At 46.2% G+C, this 24,694-nt stretch overlaps 1 protein-coding gene across 5 annotated transcripts in view; it reads right to left on the bottom strand.

The window, feature by feature from the left end:
- OXR1 (oxidation resistance 1) overlaps positions 1-24,694 on the bottom strand; it is a 1,826,889-nt gene that overhangs the window by 484,193 nt on the left and 1,318,002 nt on the right. For all 5 annotated transcript variants that reach the window (XM_086966107.1, XM_086966110.1, XM_086966106.1 and 2 more), the window contains 2 exons: positions 17,527-17,634; positions 724-837 (listed from right to left, as the gene is read on the bottom strand). In XM_086966107.1, the coding sequence (XP_086822233.1) occupies positions 724-837; positions 17,527-17,634 (222 nt within the window). The remainder of the gene's footprint in view (positions 1-723; positions 838-17,526; positions 17,635-24,694) is intronic.

Genomic DNA, 24,694 nt, shown 5'->3' with positions numbered 1-24,694 from the left:
TCACATTGGCGAAGAAGCTGGGATGGCCGCTGGCAGCGGCGGGCCGGGACGGGATCGCCACTCCCCCGTATTCCACAAACAGTCGTTCTCCTTTCTTTCAAAGAAACGATGTCCAGGCCACAGCTCGGTTCAGAAAAGTGTTTTATTCACAATCGCACTCGACGCGTTTCGGGAAATGGGTTCCCTTGTTCACGAGTGTTAGTGCAAAATGACAATACAGTTTAAATGCAAATCATGTGACTTGTGAACTTCGGGGACATAGAAAGCAGACTACCCAATCAGATAATATCTGGAGCTATGAAAACATACTTGCAGTGAATGGCAGCAGGTTAAACCAAAATTAAATCGTACATAAATCATAATGAGATTCAATTTATGGTATAAACGTTCGCTCTTGATTATTTAGACAACATTTCAAAATTAAATAAAAATTAAAGTTGTGTGTTTTCAGCATAGCACTGGCCCTGGGCCTGGTTAGGCAGAACACAGGGACAGACAGAGTCAGTTACCATCAGTACCAATCAGCAAACAAACCTGGGAGTGCCCCGGGCACAGGATGGCTTTGCAACATGGTCTAGGACCAATAGGAAAACCAACATTTATTTATTTTACCTTTCCACAGGTTGGTTTATGAATTAATGAAACATGTTTCTCCCCATTTTGACTATTCAAAACACTTAGGCATACATATCCCAGATAACGGTAAAAGAAAAGCATACGTACTGCTGACTTATCAAATTCAGCTTCTGAAGAAGTTGGTGATAATGGACTTATAGGACTTAGCGACGGAGAGCTTTCAACACTGGAAATATAGTCAGGATCAGGAACATACAAAACCTATAAATATTACAAAAACATTAAGTGTTAAAAAGTAAACTTTTAACATGAAAAAGTGCATGAACTTTCCTGGATATAACACACTACCACCAGCAGACAAGCTAGAATGAAGGTAACATTTTAAACATTGCATCATTACAAAATGTTGCAATTCTGTATGGATTGGTGGACTTTACCAATATAGCACTGATTACTCCTGATGAAGCACTGAGGCACTATGCAGATGGTGTAGAGGCTTTGAGCTTGATGACTCGGGTATAACAACTTCCTGAAGTACTGCTCAAAGTGCTTCAGTTTGCCCCAAGGATATTGTGTCTGATCTGGTGGGGCACAGAAGGAATAGCACGTACAGGTTAAGTTTGAATGAATGCATTAAGGAAATAATTACTCTCCATAATGACAGAACACTGTGTGCTCTTTATTCACGGTATGCTTTTCAGGTCGAGCCTACCAGAAAGAGCAAGTTGTCTGATTGCGAAGATGGTATTGTTTCTTACCTGTAACTCCAGTTCTCTTGTAGGGGTTTTTCCATGATAGTCCCGCCCATCTACAGGGACCCCAGAGCACTTTATCAAAGTAACTAAGTGCTGAAGTTTGCCTTTCTTCGGGAAAGCCTTGAAAAGTCACTTAAAGTCATAATGCAGCCAAGGACAAGGCTACAGTGGCCAGAATTCTTCATCTTTGAGTGAAAAATGAACAGGTTGCAATGAAATATCAATCAATCAGGGATTTATAAAGTGCGCTACTCACCCGTGAGGGTCTCAAGGTGCTGAGGGGGGGTGGGGGGGGGTGGAGTATGCAGCTCTGGTTCAATCGAAGAGCCAGGTCTTAAGGTTCTTCCTGAAGGTGCGGAGGGTGGGGAAGCGTCTGATGTCGACAGATACATATGCGCCCAGTACCTGAATAATTTTGTAAGGGCACAGAAAAAGAACCTTTACAAACCCTTTTGCTATGTGAAACTGAGATAAAGTGCAAGGCAATATAGCCCATAGGCTGCCATTATAATCAGAAGGAAAAGGAGGTTGTGTCTTTAAGAGCAGAGACCCCTCCAATATCCCCTTCATGCTCAGCCAAAGGCAGTTACCTTGGTTCTTTTTGAAGGCTGTAGTAAATAAGTAATAACGCAGAAAGAAGACTGGCTGCATGCCTACTACATTAGGGAGGAGGGAAGGGTTGCTTATGATTATCAAGAAAATACAATTAAGAGGAAACTGGAGTTACAGGTAAGAAACTATACCTTCTTTCATAAGGGATGTCCATGTATAGTCATAAGCGTTGAATAGAATAGCAAGCTTATCTCACCAGAAGCGGTGGAGTAGACAGAACCACAAATGCATATATACAGCTAGGCAAAGAGATTTCTGGTGGATGCTTGTCCTACTTGAACATCTGGTCTAGCATCTGTGTCAATGCAGTAGTGTCTACTGAATCTGTGGATTGATCTCCAAGTAGCTGCCTTGCAGATATCCACCAAGAGAATATTCTGCATCAAAGCTGTAGTGGCTGCCTTGCCTCAAGTGGAGTGAGCCTTGGGCCTACCAGTGAGATTTATTAGCGAGCTGATAACAGAGAATGACGATCCATCTGAAGACTGACTGTTTGGAAGTAGATAGACCAGTGCAAACTGGGCCATAGTTGATAAATAGCTGCTGAGATTTTCGAATAGATTTGGTTTTATCCAGGTAGAATTTGAACACTACATCCAGCGATTGAAGAGCTCTCTCCGCTGGAGAAGAAGGGGTTTGAAAGAACGTGGGTAAAGCGATTGTCTGATCTACATTAAATCAGAAACCACTTTAGGAAGGAACATGGAATGGGTATGCAACACTACCTTGGGAGAATGGAATACTGTATATGGCTGATCAGCGCAAAGGGCCTGCATCTCACCAACTCTTGTAGTTGAAGTTATAGCCACAAGGAAGGCAGTTTTTCAAGAGAGATGCTGAGGTGAAGCCTTATGAATCTGCTCAAAAGGAGGAAGAAAGAGGCGGGAAAGCACTACATTGTGCTCCAATGAAGGACAAGTACGGCTTATCGGAGGGCAAACCTTCTCTAACCCCCTCCAAGAAATCTTTATTAACTGGAATCCTAAAGAAAGAGGTCAGTGAAGTACTTTTCCTGTATGCCGTAAGGGCAGACAGGTGGACTCTGATTGACGAGTATTGGAGGCCAGATTTAGCAAGGTGTAGCAAATAAAGTGGACTGATATCCTCCTGGCAGGAAGTGGGATTGATCTGCCGGGAAGAGCACCAAATGCAAAATCTTCTCAATTTGAAGGTGTAGGCTGATCATGTAGATGGTCGCTTTGCTTCCTTTAGAATGTCCAGACAGTACTGAGGTGAGTTTAGATGAGAGATGTCATGTGAAGCCATGCATGTCTCCTTAGGGAGATCCCCTGACAGTAACTGTGAGCAGCTAAAATCGAAGAATCCACTGCAGCACAGATGACCTGGTTGAAGACCATCGCTCCCTCCTTGACGATTTTCAGAAAATCCTACCGGTGTTCTTTTGGAAGGTGATCCACAGAATGGAGAATGGAATCCCACAATGCACGATCGTACCTTCTTAGGTGGGCTGTGCTGCTGGCTGCTTTCATGGACGTAGCTGCCCTATTGCATTATTTGCATCCCGACGAGTCCAATCTTTCACTCTCCTTATCAGGGGGAGAGGTAACAGATGGTGATGTGGCATGGGATTTTCGTGCGGCTAATAACACCACTAAATCAGATGGAGGGTCAGCACATAAAAACAGTGGATCTTGCTTCGGTGGACATTAGTTCTTCTGAAGCCTGGAGGGTGCTGATTTTGCTGCGCTGGAAAGAGGAACAACTCCATGGCTAGCTCAAGAAGACCCGGCACTAGTAGCAGGAGCAAGGGTCTTGAGCCGTGCGCTGGTGTAGAGTTTCTTAGATCACCGAAGTCGATGGAGTGGGAACCACCATATATATGTTCAATTTTGCTGCGCCCCGAACCAGAACCTCCTGAAAGGTGTTGATGTCATCAATTGGGGAGGATTGAGGTTGAGGTGACAAGGTCGGAGAGTATCCCGATGGAAGTGGGAACATGAACTTGACCTGGGATTAGATCGGCGATGCGACCTTGAATTGTGTGATGCAGTAGAGGGACGTGAGTGTCCATGGTACCACAGGAGGTGGAATGACTGGTGTCGGTATTGAAAGTTGAGGTGCCAGTTTAGGAGGAGCAGGTAGCGCTGGAAGCGGCGCACTAGTGGAGCCAATTAGTCCGGTTGAGGAGATACAGAGATGGGAGAAAAGGGTATTTCTACCAGAGATGGAGCTCTGGAGTGAGAATCAGATGAAGAGTATATCCTCATTCTCTTGGATTGTCACTGTCTCCTCGACGTCAAGGATCTTCTTGACGTCGGCCTCAGTCACCATCAACTGGTTTTTGACGACGATCGGCTCCTTGAGGTCGAACCCTGTGAACATAAACTTGCTCGTGATGCAGACTGGCTTCTCAACGATGATCACGCTCTACGTAGACCACACTTGTCGTCGCTCGGCTCTCGGCATCGACCACCCACTTCACAGTGACTGCGAGTCGGAATCTCTCAACATCGCTTGTGTGGTTCTTCACGTCAATCATCAACGTTTGACATCGAGCCAGTCAATGACGACGAGCATGTCGGCGATGTACCTCCTCTCGACATCTAACGCCTGTACGTCAATCGGGACCGATAGCATTTTCTGCCTGAAAAACACCTCTCATACCTCCCACAACCACTGGAGGCTGAGGTGAGAGCTCAGGGGGGAGACTTACCTCCCTTTCACTCTGAGGTCCCACTGGCTTCTTGCTCTTTTCTTCTTTCTTCTCTTCCCTTTAGGCAAATCTTCTCCTTGTCACACAAGGTTTATCTGGAGAAGGTCTTGCAGATGTCACAGGAAGCAGGAAGGCGAGAAGATGGTAGACAAATAACCTTGTGGGAGTCTGTTTTGGCCTTTTTCCTGTCACAGCGAGGGCATTTGTCAAAGAGAGATTTCATTTCAAGTAGGAAAAAAGCTTTTTCCTGTCTGGAAAAAACCTCACTCAACAGAGAAAGACAAAAGACGTCAAGTGAAGCAAAAACACAATATTTTAAAGTTCGATACTGAAGAAAAAACCTAGATAGGTTGAGTTCAACTCCAAGGGTCCTGTCAGAAAGAGCCAGAAAAAAGAACTGAGGTAACTGCCTCTGGCTTAGCATGATGGGATATTGGAAGTCTCTGCTCTTAAAGACACAGCCTCCTTTTTCTTCAGATTCTAATGGCAGACTATGGGCTACATTGCCTTACACTTTATATGTTTCAAATAGCAAAAGGGTTTGTAAAGGTTCTTTTTCAGTGCCCTTACAACATTATTCAGGTACTGGGCGCATATTTCATTGCAGCCTGTTCTTTTGCCACTCCAAGATGAAGAATTCTGGCCACTGTAGTCTTGCCCTTGGCTGCATTATGACTTTCTTGAGTGACTTTTCAAGGCCTTTGCGAAGAAAGGAAAACTTCAGCACTTAAGAAGTTATATTGGATAAAGTGCTCCGGGGTCCCCACAGATGGGCGGGACTATTCAACGGTTAGGACTATAATGGAAATCCCCTACAAGAGAACTAAGCGAATTTAAATTTGCTACAGTCCACCCAATGTTCACTATTGTTTGCTTTATTGTCACTCATTTGCTTGCTTTTTATTCATTGGCTTACTATCCTAGTCTTGTCTGTGTGCCTCCCCTGGAGCACTGCTCTTTTATGATCCTTTTTCTAAAAAAAGTTTGAGACATTGAATATTGTGTGTCTAATGCAACAGGAGGGGCCAAATGAATCCTAGGTAAACCCATTTTTCAAATCTTCTTACACTAGTACAGCCAGAGGAACACTGCTGGGATACAAGTGCTCTATGCGGATTCTGCCTGCCAGTCTTGTACCAATTTTCTTTTTAGTTGCTAACGATTCACCTGCTTTATATAATAATGTTGCAGAAAATGTTTGATGATTTGATCTCCAAACCACATATGCATATTCCTGGACTGAGCTAGCTAGCCACCTTCCCCTGCCTATAGATTTCCATCTCTCGACCTTTGATGCATCAGAAAAAATTCTTGGTTGCTTCATAGTGCCTCCATGGGATGAACTTTTCCCTTACCTTGGTGCACCTCGTTTATTATGTACTGGTTGCTCAACCATGTCACCAGAGGTTGGACATTTGTTTTGCACCTGGATGGACCCCATTTAGTTCTTCCTGACAACAGTTTCATGGAATTTCCTTTGGACCAACTTATCCATATCAATGATGTCTTCAACTTAATGGTATAATCCCCACTAAAAATGGTTAAGCACCTGTTCACGTGTCTCAATCTGTTCTCACACACTTTGCAATACCATTTAGCAGCATAGCAACGCAGCCACACCATGTTTCAAACAGTTGTCCAGAACATGAACTTCACCCGACACCTCCCATAACAGGCACATTATAACTGCTGCTCTTTTTAGTCATGCAACTCAGAAAGGGCGCCCACAAACCAGATAAAAACTGGAGTACTTGACAAGAAGAGGGGTTGGGAGAACACTGCCTCACATCCCAGCTCAGTTCTCCCCTTTGTATCCTGGTAAATGCAGTACATAATAGAAATGTTACAGCACACATACACTCATATTGTCCTACCATAAATATCTGATGGGACAGCCAGTTTGAGATCACATGTTTGATCAGTTCCTGGAAATCACCTGGGATACCACATTCAAAGAGAAACCACAAGATATTCTGAAAATGAGAAGTGCTGTGAGGGCACTGTCTGGATATTTAGGGCTTAAAAACGAAAGTCACACTTAGTTCTTCTCAATTGACTCCTAAGCTCAGCAAGATGTCATGGCATGATGTTGGCAGATGGTGTCAAAATCACCTGAAAATTGACTGGGCTGCACTATATGGCAGTAGCTGACTGACTATATTTTACCTTCTCAAATGTTAGGACAAAAGTAACCTAGGAACTGCTTTACTTTGAAGTAAAAGTGGAAGTCAATGCAATGTTTTTGGCAGACTGGTCGACAGTCATCCATTAATGGAGTCTACATTCGCATGATTAGCATGATTCTATGGCAGGACCGGAGGCGAGGATTTTGCTCTACTTTCTTTTATTTCTATATCCAGCAGTGTTTAATTTTAACGTAAAAACGATCTTTCCCATGAACCATAGGAAAAGGTCAACAAAAAGGTGGACCAATCAGCCGTCCTGAACTCCATGAAAGCCACAGGGTTTCTGGGATACATCCTCTTTCTTTTCCTGCTCTCCGGCAGTTAAGTCACAAATTTTCCTCTTATTCTTGTGATGCTTATTGGTGTTTTTTCTCTAGATTGCATGCTTCTTTAGCTTTTGCAACTGTTACATGGTGGTGCGAAGCGATTCCCATTGCCACTGGAGCATCTCTCATCGCTCCACTCGCTGCAGCTTCAAAAGACTAGTCACTGTGGTGGCGGCCGGGAGCAGCTATAGGGCGTGCGTACAATGCAAACCGCGTCTCTTTGCTTCAAGGGGGATGCAAGTTTCCTGTTAGTTTTAAATCCAACAGCAACGCATCCTGCCGAGCCTCTGTCTTTGCCTCGAGCTGCCTGCAAGCTGATGAGACTGTATTTCAGGTTGGTAACTAATTTAGGCAGCCGGACGCCGGTCTCTGAAACGGGTTGGTAACTCTGTGCCTTTCAAAATTGGTAATTGGAGCAAGATGCTCCTAGCAGGAGAGTACCTGCCTTCTTTGGCTGCCACTGGGGCCTGGTCCAGGAGTCCAGTACACCCTCATTATCAGGGTGCGTCCACCCCATGGGAGTCTGTGCCCAGCATCGTCGCCTGCGTGACCAAATTAAGGGCTTGCCAAAGCCGCCAAATACATAAGAACCTGACGTTCACGAGATGAAGTGGGGCAGTGAGAACACAAGTAAGGTTCCACCCCACCTCTCATTATTATTTGTCAAACTGGTTAAGCTGCTTGCAGTGGTCATGGAGGAACATGTTGAGGAGGAGTCCCTACAGGTCTTCCCACTAGACAACGAGTTCTGCCTCCATCCACCAGGCAGTCGCGGCAGCCAAGGGTCCCTTTGAACAACGCCTCATGGAAATAGCCTACGCATAAGCTGACAAGCCCCCTCCTAAGGACACCCCCCTCCCTTACACACACCCACAAGGGCAAATCTGATTCATCCATTGACTTTGGCGCCTTTGAACGCCTTAAAAAGGCCTCCCTAGCCTGCCCTTCCCTCAACCACCCTGACCCACTGAGCGAGGTTCCTCCCTTATCCCCCGCAGGGCAGAGGGGATGAAGACAATGAGTCCCCAAGCGAATCCACAGATGAAGAGAGCCCCTTCAGGCCCTGGCGCCCCCCCTGCGGGCGGCGTAGAAGCCCCTTCAGACATGCTGGTCCCGGAGGACTGTCTGCACCCACGTTCCACGGAATGGGTCCCCGCAGACAAGGTTGCCCAGTTCATAGCCAGTTGGCTTAGGAAGCACCTGGAGAAGAAGGTTAGAGCCTGCCTTAAGGCGAATGCCCGCGCCCCTCCCTCGCAGGTAAGGCGGCGGTCACTCTGGAGATAGATCCCAGAATGTCAACGTTTCTGCAAAAATACATCCATGACCCCAAGAAAGGGATAGATAGGTCCTGGAGGGTGTGCCAGGATAAGCTCCTCGACGCCTGTGGTACACTCATCAAGATCCTGGACATCGCTGAAGAAGCGAAGGGTTCCAATTCCCCTCTCTCTTCCGAGTCAGTGTCAGGCTGGGCTTAGCACGCTATAGTGTTTCTGGGCAATGCTAATTGCGCCTTCTTAACTGAGAGACAGCCTTCCTTTCTGTTAAAAGTTAACCCCAAATTTGGGGACCTCACTTCTTCAGAGGCAGGCACTGTGGCTCAGGGGTGGGGGTGCAGAGGGGGGGGGCTCTTCAGGGAGCCGTTTGTCAAGTAATTGAGCAAATTCGTGGCCACACTTACCACCTTGGACAAGGCGCAAACTTCTATATAAAGGGTTTTCCACCTGTAGGTTTTTGTTGGGGCCAGCCATAGTAGGGGGTGCTCAACCAGCAGCTTCTATACCCAAGCCCCTGTCAGAAACCTCAAGAAAAAAACAGGAGCAACCCAAGCAAGGAGAGTTCTTCCAATCCAGATGAAACTACTGAGGTGGAGGCTCCAGAGGCACCGCCAGGGGTCACTTCCAGGCCCAATCAGGTAAAAGTTTTCCTCTCCCAACAGTCACAAGTAAGGGGCAGGTTGGCTTTGTTAATGCGCAATTGGGAGGCTATTACCTCAGATGGAACAACTACAGGCAGTGGCCTTACTGCAAAGACTGGCCTCTGTTATCAACAAAAAGAAGTCCCTCCTTATACCAGAGAGGCAAACTAACTTTCTGGGGCTCATCATAGACTCAGTGAACAAAACCTTAAGTTTACCAGCCAGGAAAAACTCAAATATTCGAAGGGCACTCAGGAGAACCCTAGCCAAGCATACTACTTCTCTCCGGCAGATCACAAGAATAGTGGGTCTCCTGTCGTCCTCTATACAGGCCATCTTCCAGGGCCCTCTCCACTACAAGGCCCTCCAACGTCTCAAAGCCTCCCACCTGAGGAAAGGTCTGCAGTATACGGTGCAGGTCCAACTTACAGAAGAAGTGAGGCTAGAGATGCGGTGGTGGTTAGACCACATGGAGGCCTGGCCAGGCTCAGCTCCAGACTTGGTTATAGAGTCGGACGACAGCAAATCAGGCTGGGAAGGTTGCTGCAGTACTCCTTTACAGGCAGAAAGTGGTCCGCAGACGAGCAACTTCTCCACATCAATTGCCTAGAACTATTGGCAGCTACCTTGCCATCAAGTGTTGGACCAAGGACAAGTTCAGCTGCAGCGTACTTCTCAAGATGGACAATGTCTCAGCAGTCCGTTATATAAACCACCTGGGTGGCACCAAGTCCAAGGCACTAGCGGACATGGCCAAGGAGTTTTGGACATTTTGTCTCAACCGCAATGTATCGGTGTCGGCGGAATACCTTTCCAGGACGGCCAATATGATCACGAACTGGTGCTCCAGGGCATGGACAGATAGGAGCTTCTGGCAGCGGGACCCTCGAGTCTTCCAGAGACTGCAATCTCTGTGGGTCCGTTCTCTGCGGATCTTTTTGCCTCCCGCCTAGACCATCAACTTCCCAAGTTTTTCAGCTGGAAGCTGAACCCCCCTGGCAGCAGCCACAGATGCCTTCCTCCAAGATTGATCGCAGGAGTGGGGTTATGCATTCTCACCATTTGCCATGATAATGTGCCTATCAACGCAGGTCTGCAAACAGCAAGCGAGGGTGGTGCTGATCACACCCTATTGGAGGTTCCAAATATAGCTTCCAGTTCTTCTGGAACTTTCCTGGGATTCTCCAATACTTCTAGCCCAAGATCAGAATAATCTTTGGGATCCCCAGGGAGGTCCCCATCCTCTGATCCTATAGAACGGGATGCCCCTCATGGCCTGGCGGATTTCCAGCAATGTTGGAAACTCTGTGGCCTATCAAGAATAGCTCAAAGGATTTTGGCAGCAGCCTGGGCAGACAACACCAACAAGTGCTACAGACCAGCCTGGTCCAGGTAGGTGGGTTGGTGCCTTAGGAAAGATCAAGATCCCGTGGGGTGCGAAGTGGTTTACATCCTGAATTTCCTGGCTTCCCTGGCTTCTGAAGGCTTGGCATACTGCACTATCAATTCCTACAGATCCATTATTTTGGCGGGCCATGCAACGATTCAAGGGGAAGCAATGGGTGAGCATCCGTTGATTTGCAAGCTCATGAGGGGTATCCGTCTGTCACTTTCACCGCAACCCAGATACTGTAAGCTATAGGATGTTAACAAGGTATTATCCCTCTTTAAGATGTGGCAGGCGAATAAATACCCGTCAAGGAAGGAGTTTTCGTCAATACTACCCATGCTTTTGTGCCTGGTCTGCTGTAGAAGTATGTCTGATGTGAGGGCCCTAGACCTTTCTGGTTGAATCTTCACCCCTCAGGGGGTCAACTTCCATACTTCTCGTCACACGAAGTCGGGGTGCAGGACGATTTCATATCCTGCATTTGACAGGCATCCCAAGCTGTGTGTCGTACGTTGTTTGAAGACTTAAGAAAGTATGACAGATGAACATCGTCCACATGGGGAGAATCAGTTATTGATTTCTCTCAGGAAACCTTTCAAAGAGGTCTCTTCACCCACCATAGCTAGATGGATCAGATGTGTCACGTAAGAGGCGGGCATTGACATTTCGCACTTTGGTGCCCATTCAGTCAGAGGGGATATGGCATCCAAAGCTTTCTCACTCGGAGCCCACCTCAAAGACATAATTAATGCCGCAGACTGGTCTTCAGATTCCATGTTTAAAAGATTCTATTTCAAAACAGTGGTGGACATGGCTTCCATAGTGGTCGACATGCTTTAAACTAGCATAATCCTCGCCTCCAGTCAAGCCTTAGAATGAAAAATGTTCTAGTACACATGAAGGAAAGTTTCAATTCTATTAAGGATACGGAGGCGAGTATTATTCCTGCCCAGAGTTTCCGGAGGTCATCAGTCACCCTTTCCCACCGGCCTAAGAGACAGGGGATGAAAGTGTTCCAGACAGACTTATGGTATAAGTTTAACCTTAGGTTTTTGTTTACAATACTTTATTGACCAGTGTTAGAGTTTTCCTAATACATCACTATGTAAGGATATCCTCCTATATTGTTGCTCTTTGCTTGCCATGGTTATAGTTTTCAGAAAGTCCAGGGTATACAAGTTCAGGTTTATCTTTGTTTTACTCTGACTTCTTGTAGATCCAAAACCTGCCAAGCAGACTAGAGGAATTTGGTGACTGGCAGAACGTCGCAGTCAAGAAAGAGGACGTATCCCTTAAGCCCTGACTCTTGATGGAGTTCAGGACGACAGATTGGTCCACCTGTTTGTTGACCTTTCCCTATGGTTCATGGGAAAGATAGTTTTAAAGTTAAAGTTAAACACTGCTGGATATGGAAATAAAAGAAAGTAGAGCATAATTATCGCCTCTGTGCCCTTAATAAAACAAACTTTCCTTCATGTGTGCTAGGACATTTTTAATTCCCTGGCTTGTCGGAATGTGTAAGATAACAAAGGCATTAGTGTCTGATGCAAGGATAACCTGCATGTGAACACTGTTCCTCAACCTGCATTAATCTTTATATGCAGGACCTATATCAAAATCAGTTAAGCCATTCTACTGACCTGGTGCATCTTACCTTGACTAGGAAAACTGTCAGTTTGAAGGCGTTGTGGGTGGGGCAGCTGCAAGGTAATACACCAAATGAGAAGTGTTGCATTAAAAAAAACTGACCCAAGTGTAATGTTGGAGTGCAGTCTAGTAGCTGGGTGTGGGCGGAGCTAGGGGGCTAGAGGAAGAGGAGGAGTGGACACAGGAAGAGGGCAGTTAGAGTAGGGACCTGGGGGAGAGAAGACGTGGAGAATAAAGAACAGAGTTGATAATGAACCTCGTGTCCTTGTGTGATTGCTAGGACACTACAACTGGCGACGAGGGTGGGATCTGGCAGTTCGCCATCCCAAGACCCCTAATTGAGCAGTGTCCCTGGGCGTCGCACTGACCGAGTTGCTGTTGCGACACGCGAGCCCGCCAAAGATCGCCGTCACGAGGACCAGAGAAGAAGGTCTACACTTCGCAATCAGTGAATTGCATGAAGACCCCTGGCGCAGCTGAACGAAGTGCTGCTCGAGTACCAGGGAGGAATTTGTAATCGAACGCTGTTCGCGCCAAGGAAAGACTGCATGTGCCCACGTGAGTACGGGCTGAAGCGAGGCTAAAGGAAACTGAGCAAGGGCTCGGGAGCCCACCCCGACCCTGCTGCACTGCTGGAGTAAATGTTGGGGACTGGCTGAGCGCTGTGAGAAGAAGCGCCATCCCGTAAAAGAAAAACTGTGCCGCTTTGTTGAAAACCTCACCCCCGATGCGTGGGAATTCGCATCTGTGTCCAGAGATCGCGTCAAAGTGAATTCCGTGAGCTTACCTGGTGGTAGTGAAGAAATAACCCCAGAAGGAAGGCGTGGGACTGAAATGAAGGCTGGGGTGAGTCCCTGTGAAGAGCTGTGAAGCGCTATGAAGCGCTGTGAAGCTTGCATGGTGAGAAGAGCTGCATGTGGCCAAGTCTCGTGAGAATTGGGCGGCCATCTTTGAAGTCAGGCAACCCAGAGAGAGACCCCTGGATGTCCAGAGAGCGGCCATTTTAAAGTCAGGCGTCACCAAATAAACAAGCCTTGGCAGACCAGAGCACTTGAGGACAACAAGCACGAGCTAATGCCAAGCAAACCAGATAAATAAACAAGCACAAGTTGGTGCAACACTAAATGCAGGTTTGACAAAACACCGAGGTACCTGAGAAAACAAACAAGCATTGGCGAAGAACAAACGAGCATTGATGGGAGCAAATAAACAAACAGTGGTATATGCAAACAAACAAGCATTGGCGAAGACCAAACAAACATTGGCAAAGACAAGCAAGCAAGCATTGGTGCATGCAAATAAACAAGCATTGGTGCATGCAAGTCAACGAGCCTTGGTATGTGCCAATAAACAAGCACTGATAAATGCAAAGAAATAGGCATTGGTAAGGCAAATAAATAAGCGTGGATAACGGCGCGTGGACAATAATGAACACGTCTTGGCAACCAAAACAAAATAAGCACATGCAAACACGAGTGTGAATCAACTAACAAGCAAGAGCAACCAAAAGAGTGACTTAAACAAGCATTGACAATACAAATGTCAGCACGGGTGGAAACGCGAACAGTAAGAAACGCAAGCGAATGCGCAGTGGCGGATGTAATGAAATAACACGTGTCTATAAAATAAAAGAAGCAACAAGCAAACATAAATAAAGACAATGCATAAATAATTACAACAGAATCAGCAACGAGCACGAGCCAAAGCAAGTGTGAAGCAGCCAATAAACACACACAACAAGCAAGTGAAACCCAACATTGTCGCTAACCATGGATAAATTCAAGGGTGCAATGTTGACCAAGCATGAGTGAACTGAAGGAAGAACTGACAATCAAGCTCAAGCTAAAACACAAGCAGAAACAACGAGCACCACAAACACCAGACTATCTCATCGATAATGTGGCTGGAGAATTTGCAACAGTCGAAAGGAAAACCCGAAGGAAAGTGAACAGCACAATGCCCCGCGTCTACGACAGATCAGAACCTCCCTCTATTATAGCGGGAGGAGACGTAGCTCAATATTTCACTCCACACATTGAAGTATCGCCCCCAGCGGCGCAGATTGACAATTGGATCAAGGGCCTCAAACGGCACTGGTGGCTGGAAACATTGGACGATTTCTTGAAAGCCAACAGTGAGCAAAGAGAAAGAAAATGTCTGGTGCTACTCCTCCATCTGGTGGGTCCTGGTGGCCGATGCCCAATTAGAACATTTTCCAAAGAAGAAGCGGACATCTATGATAGACTCCAAGAGGAACTCTGTGCCCATCTCGATGCACAGGCAGATGTGGATCATAATCGCATGGTCTTCAACACAGCACGGCAGGAACCAGGCGAACCATTGCCACATTTCATCACTCGGTTGCAAAGTCTGGTACAAGGCTGCCATTTCAACACGTTTACAAATGAGGATGCTGTTCGGCTCCGAATAATTGAAGGCTGTGAAAACCCCGAAACAAAGCACAAAATACTGAGAGGGCATTGGTCGCTAAAGGAAATTATCAAGAAAGCTGAAATTGGAATGCAAGTCCAAGCAAGAGACAAATCGATGGATGTGCACCTGAGTGCAAAACTACGAGATACATGGGAAGAGAGAACTCAGAAATCAAACAAACACAAAAGGAGAGAGAGAGAAGGCAGACCAGCTTAAAGACAATGGGAGAGACACAGTGACAAGGAAAGTGACAAGGAGTACTCAGAGTCAGATCACTCAGCGTCTGACTACTCAGAATCAACCAAAGATTACGCAGAGTCAACCATCCAAATAACAACTCCCAGGAGTTATTCATCCCCCAGGAGTCCCTCAAGGAGTCATTCAAAGTATCACACAGGCCACTCTGACGAGGAGGGAGCGTCCAGAGTGACAGATTGCACTCCTGGACAAAATGGCATTCTGCACAACAAGTGGGGGATAAAGACAAACCATAGAAGAAGGGGTCGCAATGGTCAACACCGGAAATCAACGCCGGAACATCAATCGCCAAGGAGTGAAGATGAGTCCGAGGAAACAGCTGACAGGAGAACACACCACCATCAGATCAGAGATATTAGAGCACCAAACAATCGGGAAGGAGAACCAGATCGCACAAGACAGACTGGTCCTCCACAACAACAAGCAGCAAGAAAAGATCCATGCATCCATGGGCCCCGCGACAACGAAAAAACAGAGCGGAGATGGTTAACCTCAGGCGAGAAGGACGAAGAGGCAAAAGCTTGGGATCAAGCACAAGGAACAAGCACGGAATCATCAAACAACCTCCCAAATGAGACAACATTGAAGATGTTCCAACAAAGACACACAGAGAAGCATTTCAAAGACAATTTCGAGGTGAAAAGCAGCTCGTCACGGACTACCCGGTTCCGAAGACCACCTGTTAAGACATTCTCAAAGGAACACTCACAGAGGGAACTGACGGAGAACCCCTCTGATTCAGAAAGCACGTCGGTCCGATCCTTTGAGTCGGCAGAGTCGTGGTCCCGACAACGGCCACGCGCAACATTCTCAAAGGAACATTCTCGGAGGGAAGTGACAGAGAACCCCTCTGATTCAGATAGCATTTCGGTCCGATCCTTTGAGTCGACGGAGTCGTGGTCCCGACAACGGCCATGGCGACAAGCACCCGAACACATCAGAGAACCAAGCGACACTCTTCCCGTCAAGAGCGACACGTCTCACACTAACGTCAATGCACACTCGATCACTCCACCAGACAACCTGTCATATCAACCACAGGTGCATCGCGACACAAATACTACACCGTCACCCCTGATAGGGGCAGCGAGGTTGACTCGAAGGTCCTGGTCCTATGAAAGGAAAACAGACATCGTGGCCGTTAGCACCCAAATAAAAACGGACCAACCAGTCGATCTGCAAAGGGAGCCGGACATGTCAGGAGAGACAAGTCATCATCGGATGAGAACGAAACACACAAATACCCAGCCGGTTCCAGGGTTTACCTGTTCTGGGCACGAGCAGGCGTGGGAGAGACAACCCAAGACAGCAAATCAATCTCCAAGCCATACCAAGATGATCTCCACAGATCATACCCCACCGGCTGGCATCCCAGACTCGAAACAGGAAGACAGTGTTGTTCTTGAACTGACAAAGGAAAAGGAAGTAAAAATACATGCAGACACTCGGAAGGGAACCAGAACAACATCCTCTCTTAAAAGAGACCAAGCGTCACGTGAGCAAGAGTCACAGAGGAGGACAGACTGCCGATATCAAACTGAGCTCTCCATATGCACCTCAGACACTGAAGGTGAGTGGGTCACTCAGAAGTTGAGAAACAAACATCATGAATCTGAACATATGCACATCACACAAGAAGTCGCGCAAGTGCAAAGAGGTACTCTCGTAATAAAAGATGTTCTCTATTCGAGGAGGCAGAAGGCCACAAAACGCAAACTGAGATACGTCCGTATATCTCGAGCGAACAGCCCGCGGACTCGTATGGCTGACCCAGGAACTTTAAATATGTTAGACGCTAAGTTCATTTCGTTAACAAGGGGGGAGATGTAATGTTGGAGTGCAGTCTAGTAGCTGGGTGTGGGCGGAGCTAGGGGGCTAGAGGAAGAGGAGGAGTGGACACAGGAAGAGGGCAGTTAGAGTAGGGACCTGGGGGAGAGAAGACGTGGAGAATAAAGAGCAGAGTTGATAATGAACCTCGTGTCCTTGTGTGATTGCTAGGACACTACACCAAGGTCAACTGGTGCTAAAATTCAAGACCTGCAAGGTTGGACCTGTAGGTTCCTATGATGATCCTGTTGTACCCGACAAATAGCTGCTGTCATTTGGAGTGCTCGGAAGGATTCAGCAGACTTAGGCAGGAGTGTAGTATCACTCAGCCATTCTGCTTAGAGGTTTATTGACAAGAGCTTAAATGTTTCAATATGACAATACCCTGGAATGACCAAGCACTGCTTTTGGTCAGTTGGAAGCATCCCTGCTGCTGAATGCTTACAATCCAATAAACAAAAGGACACTGCATCCACAGGCGGACGTTTAGGAAAAAGAATTAATTCATTATTGATAACATTCTAATAATTATCAGCAGGTCAACAGTTTTGCTAGTACGCTGGCCGCTTGATCGCACTCGCACCAGTCTGGACTATTTTTCTTAAGTGTTCGCTTTTTAACTCAAATTGGTTCGGACAGTTAAGTTCCTTTCAATTATATTTGGTTGAGGTATGACACGTACCACCTCCGTCACTCAAGTATTTGGTACCAAAAAGCCTAACTCTAGTCCCAATAGCAGTCATGGACATTACAAGCATTCTAACATACATTAAGTGCGCTGCCATTGCATCAAACACTTGTTTCCTAATCACCCAATACTTTACATCTGTTGTTCCACCTGTTTCAAGAGAACATCAGCTAGATTTTTATCTGGGTGAATTGTGCACTTTTAGCTAGCTTTTTTGGTAAATAGAGCCAGGTCCTTACCTGCCCAGCAACAACGGCTCTGGAGAAAAGTTTGTTTAATTGAACAAGTTCGTTCGGTGTTGTATCAAACTTGAGGGCAATGCTGTTTAAAGAATCTCTCGATTCAACCTATGTAACGAAAAAACAAAACAAAAAAAATGTTTAAATACATGTACTTAAAAGTTCGAAAAGTAATGTAACAAATTCGATTATATTCAGTGGGAGCCAACTGGAAGAGTAAATGTACTGGAGACAAATTGCGCTCAGCACTCGGACCCTAGAATGAGCATTGTAGCAAGGAAGAAACATACAATGATGTGATACAAGCAAAAACAAGAATATATATGTTTTTATAATACTGCGGGAGTCATATTTATCAGATACATCATTAGAACATACAGGATAAAACACCGCAATGACCCAGGCACAGTGGGGAACAGCTTTAACTAGCATTCCATACCAGTGTATAAGGGATGGAGTTCCCTGCTGCACATTATAAAGGTTACAGCAAACCATCGAGGAGTTCTGTGACTGTTGAGAAACGAGGCAGAAGGCAGAGTTACCTAAAAAGGTCATGGAACTCTGAGGTGACTTGCAATATCTTTAAAATGTACAGCATAAGATATTTTATTCCATCAACTTTTTGGCAAACTGCTTAAATCCTTAGTGTCTGTTGTGTTCTTTCATAACAAGTACATAGTATGGGTGCAGACATGAAGAATAAAAACAGAATCGACTACAAAATTAAATACACCAACAAGCAGCTAGTAATGTGAGCAAATAGATGTTAGAATCAGTTTAAAATTAAATGAGATAAAAATGGTGGAGGGGGTCGTAGGTGGTAGCGGGGTGGTAGGGGTGGGAGGGTAGCAGGGGAATGGGGTAGCGGGGTGGAGGGGGTAGCGGGGGAATAGGGGTGGAGGAGGTAGTGGGGGAATGGGGGGGTGAAGAGGGTAGTGGGGGAAGAGGGGGTAGCAAGAGAATGGGGGGGTGGAGGGGTGTGACAAAGAGAGCCGGCCGCTAAAACAAATCCCTGACAACAGTGAATGGTGGTCTGTTCCTACCCCTGCGTCCCCTTCTGTTCCTTCTCCACAGGACGAGTGGAGCTGGGATACCAGTCCGATAATGTTACCCAGGCAGGAAGAAAAGATCGACGGTGCCTTTAAATGGGTGTTGCAGGACAATGAAACCACTCCCCCTCACGACGTAAGCACGACACTATTGGTTAAGAAGAAGATGAAACCGTGTGTGACGATGCCGGAGGAGTAAAGAAGGAAGGTGTTTTCACCGAGTTTGGAGTGAACTACCGAGGACGAGAAGCAGAAGAGAGCGAGGCGGAAAGAAGACCGGCTCCGGGAGAAGGCCCGACACTGCCTGGAGGCCAACGTCACCACGAGCCGCCGAGCCAAGATCCCGGAGGAGCGTGGCTGAACCAGGTACGAACCAGGTTCACGGGCTGGGTAGGGAGGCGGCGAGGCCCTGTGGGGTAGTAGCGTGAATAGCAGGGCACCTCTCCTGCATTGTTCCCTCCTTAACCCTTTCTTTGTTTACCCCCCTCCTCATACACCAAACCTCACCTGTGTCCCTACACCGTGCACGGTCAAGCCAAGAACATAATTTGTACATACACAAGTGCACCGTGGTGACTCTCGCACCTCCCGGTTCCTTTGGTACAAAAACAGTAGTTTGAGGATGGCGTCCCTGATACAATCTTTCTCTTTCTCCTATGTAACTGGCTGGAGGCGACTACACCTGGCTGTAAAGAAAACCGACAAGGAGAGTCACAAGGGAGTAACTGACATCAGGACTCTACCGCCACCACGGACCCGGCTCAGCAGACCAGAGAAAGACTTAGTAGGAGCCATAGAAAAGTGTTTAAGAAAATAAAACCCTATCTAATACGACCAGGTCTCCAGTCCCTTACTTCTACCCCGCCACATCTGGTGTCAGAAGTGGGATCGTCGATCTCCATCAGTCAACCAAGGATGGATCAGGTTATACAACTCCTTATAAAGGGGCAGGAGAAGCTAGAGTGGGCTATAGAACGTCAGATGACGTCGGTCCAGGAAGATCGCAAAGTCTTTAAAAACACCATCTCGGCTCAAATTGAAGGTCTACAGAAGGTGATTCATGACCCAGGGAACTCTGTGATACCCGAAAGGCGATCTCCCATTCCTCATCCATCAGGTGTATCTCTCCAAAAATATGTTACGGGAGAGGACCCAGACGCTTTCCTGACAAACTTTGAAAGAGCCTCACGAGCATGCGGTTGGCCTGAAGAGAAGTGGCCATTTTTTTTCCTTGCACCACTTCTGTCTGGAGAGGCCCAGACAGCCTATCAGGTGGCTAATCCCACCGGGAATACTCCCTATGGTACAATAAAAGAAAGAATATTGGACCACCTAGGCCTGGACACCGAGGCTTATCGCGTTAGGTTCCGAAAAGAAAAAGGTATACAAGGGGAAAAACCCAAGACTCTGTATTTTAGATTAAAAATGGTGGCGGACAAGTGGTTCAGGCCTGCCAGTAGTAGCAAAGAAGAGATCATGAACAAGATCTACTTAGAACAGTTCATGGAGGCTTTACCCTATGGAACCCAAAGATGGTTGAGACAGCATTCTGGGTTGTCAGCAGAACAAGCCATCGAGATGGCAACAAATTATTTGTGAGCCCAGCCCCGGGTTCTGCCTTGGGACAACGAGAAATCCACTAAAGGAGTTCCACCGTCCAAAGCTGAGAGAGATACAAACCAATAATGGAGGTTGTGAAACCAAAGACTTGCAAAACAGACTTCACCCTACCTAAAGGTCCACAATGCTTTGATTGTGGAGAGTTGGGCCACCTTGCCAGGCTGTGCCCCAAACAAAAACCAGTGGAGGAACCTATGGAGGTCGGATACATTTTGAAAGTAGTTATGTACACCGCAAAAATGGGTCCTACATATTATGTAAGTGTTCAGGTGAATAACAAGGTTGTGAGAGCACTATTAGATTCTGGGTGTACACAATCAGTTATACAGTAAACCCTTATCAATCCCCAACAAACATATCCCCTAGCATTGGTAACCTTTTATCCTTTTAGTGGGGCCCCTTGCACGGTAAGGGTGGGAGTAGTGCAGTCTCTTTCCAAAGACCTGATTTTAGGAGTAGACAATCCAGACTTCCTGTCCCTCTTTCTTTCCAGACTAGACTATGGAAATGCCCTCTATTTAGGAGCAGGGTGTGCTCAACTGGCTAAGATGCAATCAATCCAGAATGCAGCAGCCAGGATGCTCCTTCACCTGCCTAAATACCATTCCACCTCACAGGGAATCAGGCCGCTACATTGGCTCCCCGTCCAGAGGCGGATAGACTTCAAAGCGCTCTGTTTGGTTCATAAAGCCCTGGCTGGTGTAGGAGCCTCAGATCTTCAACATCTAGTCATGAGGTACCTGCCAACCCGACCCCTTATATCTGCCTCGCAAGGGCTGGCTATGGTCTCTATAATCAAAAAACAACGATGGGGCGGGAAGGGCTTCTCCCATCTAACCTCGAGGCTCTGGAATACATTACCTCAGCAGCTAAGACAAATTGTTGAACTCAGGAGGTTCAGGAAGGAGGTCAAGACTTGGCTTTTTACACGATAGGACACTGGACAGCGCAATCTCAGTTACCCTGCACAGCGCCAAGACGCCTCGGCATAAGTGCGCTTTAGAAATACCATCACTCACTCACTCACTCACTCAGATAGAGCTTAAGAATAGAGAAAAAGATCAGAAAACACCCCGCCCTACCCTGGTCACATCCGAACCGTGGGTAACAGACTGAAGCTTCCGCTTTGCACAAGCCAATGATGCTACTCTCTTTAATGCTTGGGAATCAGCACATGTTGGCCAGTCCTCCCCTTCCCCCAGTTACCCACGATTTGTTATAGTAAACGATCTGTTGTATAGGGAGGGGAAACCGGAAGAGTCAAGGCAATTACTCGTACCCCAGCCCTTTCTAGACCAGATACTTTTTTATGCCCACACTCACCTAACTGCAGGACATTCTGGGGCAGAGAAAACGACGCAAAACATATTGAGAGAATTCTACTGGCCAGTCATTTATAAGGACACACAGACCTATTGCCAAACCTGTGACATATGTCAAAAAAGAAACCTCCAACGAACACCAGCAGTCCCTTTACAGCCTATACAAATCATTGGAAACCCATCTGAAAGGTAATCTTTATGTGTTGGTCCTTGTGGATTACGCCACCCGCTTTCAGGAGGCTTGTCCTCTGAAAGCTCCCACCACAAAGAACATTGCCGAAAAATTGCTGGAGCTCTTTTCACGAGTCGGGTTCCCCAGGGAAATCCTAACAGACCAGGGGAACCCTTTCGTGTCTCGCCTAATGAAGGAGGTATGTCAATCATTAGACATGCACCACATCCGAACGTCAGCATAACATCCCCAGACTGACGAGTTGGTGGAGCAATACAATAGGACCCTGAAAACCACACTGAAGAAAACGTTGACCGTTGAAAACAGGGACTGGGATGGGATCCTATGCTACCACTTGCCCTATATGTGTTACGGGCACAGGTACAGAGCAGCCTGGGATGCTCTTCATTTGAATTGCTTTATGGTAGACAACCCTGTTTCCACCTCGAAATCACCAAGGAGGCTTGGGAAAAAGAAGGAGACGGAATAAAGATCCTTATTGGAGTACACCAATCAATTAAGGTCCAAAATAGAGAAATTGAGGGATTTGGCGTACTCACAATTAGAGAGAAGCAAGGAGAAACAGAAGAAATACTATGATAAAGGGAAGAGGTGGAGGAAGCTGTCTGTTGGAGATTGGGTGTTGGTGATGTTACCATCTTCCACACGGTAATTCCAGAGCGAGTGGTTAGGACCTTATCCTGTCATAGAATCCCTGGGCAATACAACATACCGGGTACGAATATCACCTTCTCGTCACCAAAGCTACCACATTAAAGTTCTTAAAAAATGGTTAGGTCCCGTTCCCAAAATAGCGCAACTGATGATACCTACAACCGCCGGCAGTTCCACGCTGAACCAACTTCCGGTGAATGATGACATCACAAATGAGATGAAGGATGAACTAAGACGCACCCTGGACCAGTATTCTGACATATTTTCCGATACCCCCGGAAGAACCAGCCTAATAGAGCACTGTATTTAGACTGTGGAAGGGAAGCATGTAAAACAGAAACCCTACCGAATACCGTCAGCCAGACGAGACGATGTAAAAAAAAAAAATCCAAGAGATGCTCCGTTTGGGAGTGATTCACCCCTCAAAAAGAAACTGGTCATCACCTATTGTAATGGTCCCTAAACCGGACGGGTAAAAAAGATTTTGCATGGACTTTCGTGCCTTAAATTTAATTTCCTCTTTTGATGCCTACCTGATTCCACGAATTGACGAATTGATTGAACGTATTGGTAAAGCAAGGTACATCACTACATTAGACTTAACGAAGGGCTATTGGCAGGTTCCCCTCCGGGAGGAAGACAAGCTAAGACTGCATTTTCTACAGAAAAAGGCCTTTTTAATGTTCAACGTTCTTCCATTTAGCTTACACGGGGCACCCGCTACTTTTCAGCGACTTATGAATACCATCCTTCAGCCATATAAGTCTTTCTGCTCAGTTTACCTAGACAACATCGTCATTTTTAGCAAAACGTGGACGGAACACCTAGAACACCTACAGACAATACTACGAGGATTGAAACAGGCAAGGTTGCCCATAAATGCAAAAAAATCACGAGCAGCCTTCCACCGGGTAAAGTACCTAGGTTTTGTTTTAGGGGATGGAGTCATCGCTCCCCAGTCAGAAAAGATCAAGGCTATAGTTAACACCCCATTCCCTTCGAATAAACGAGACCTACAGGCTTTTTTAGGACTGATAGGATATTATCTGAGGTTTATACACAAGTACTGTATTTACCATAATGCTAAGGGGTGAACTGTGTTGTTATGTGAGGCAGTGTGCTCCCATCCCCCTGCTGTTGAAAAAGCCTTCCTTGAGGCAGCGAGCTGACCAGCTTTTGGAGATGCACCTGTGCGCCAGAGATACACATCTGTCTAGAGATAATCAGCACTAAGAATTCTGCACTAACTCTGGTGAAAAACTACAGCTAATATTCAAGTAAGCACAAACATTGTACTGCATTTACCGTAATTCTAAGGAGAGAACTGTGCTGTGAGGCAGTGTGCTTGCTATTTCTATGGATTATCATAGTCGCCTGTGCCTGAGGTCCAGCCCAGATCTCATCACTATCCTTAGGGCGGCCTGTTCTACACCAGACTGGCTACCAGATGACTCACACACACAGGTAATGGGGAGTAATACCACTCTAAGGTATCTGGCAGAACTAGATCCACTGTATGCTTACTATAGGCAGTACTAGGTAAGAGTACAATTATATGTATTCATATAACCTATGCAATAACTATTGCTGAAAGGATTTTGTGAGTCATATATAACTTTATCTTTGAATGCTGCAGCATAAAGTATTGCTATACTTGGTGCAAAATAGCACCTATTATTATACCCTTGATTTGTTAATTGAAACAGTGCTTGAATATGAAGTAGTCATCATTTAAGACAATCTTAGCTCATTCATCACTAAAGGATACCGGAAAGCTATGGAGTCTAGGTCTAGTTTTGTGTATCGCATAAATGACCAATAAAGCCACATGTTGTTGAATATTAGTATAGAAGGTTTCAATATCTAGAATGACCAATCAGCTAGTAGCGTCATAAAAAGGCCACCACTCCATTTTACTGATGGCATCCATTCAGTCACATACATAAAATATAGTCTTGACAAAGGTTTGATGGAGTATATAAAGCCTGAAAGTGGTTCCAGCATTGGTTGGCAATCAGCAATGATTGGCTTACCAGGTGATTTTTATCGATCTTGGGTAGAAGACAAGTGCTGGCATTTTAAATATCACATACTCTCTCACTCAACCATTCTTCCTCTAGTCTATGGTTTGTAAGTGGACAGATATTTTTTTTCAATACCTACAATAGAGTAACAAGTCAACTTACTTAAATGTTGAGCCTTGTTAAATTGTCTAGGGCTTCTATCTGGTATTCAGGGGGCTCCACAATTCAATACATCTGTCCTTATTATCAGGTTTTATAAAATCTGATAAATGTTCAAGGAGTTGCAGCACCTCAAATTCGATTGTA

Source organism: Lissotriton vulgaris, chromosome 4_1 (assembly GCF_964263255.1).
Source record: "Lissotriton vulgaris chromosome 4_1, aLisVul1.2, whole genome shotgun sequence".
Lineage (NCBI taxonomy): Eukaryota > Metazoa > Chordata > Amphibia > Caudata > Salamandridae > Lissotriton > Lissotriton vulgaris.
Note: the sequence above shows the minus strand (reverse complement) of the source record. Positions and strands in the feature narration are given on the sequence as shown.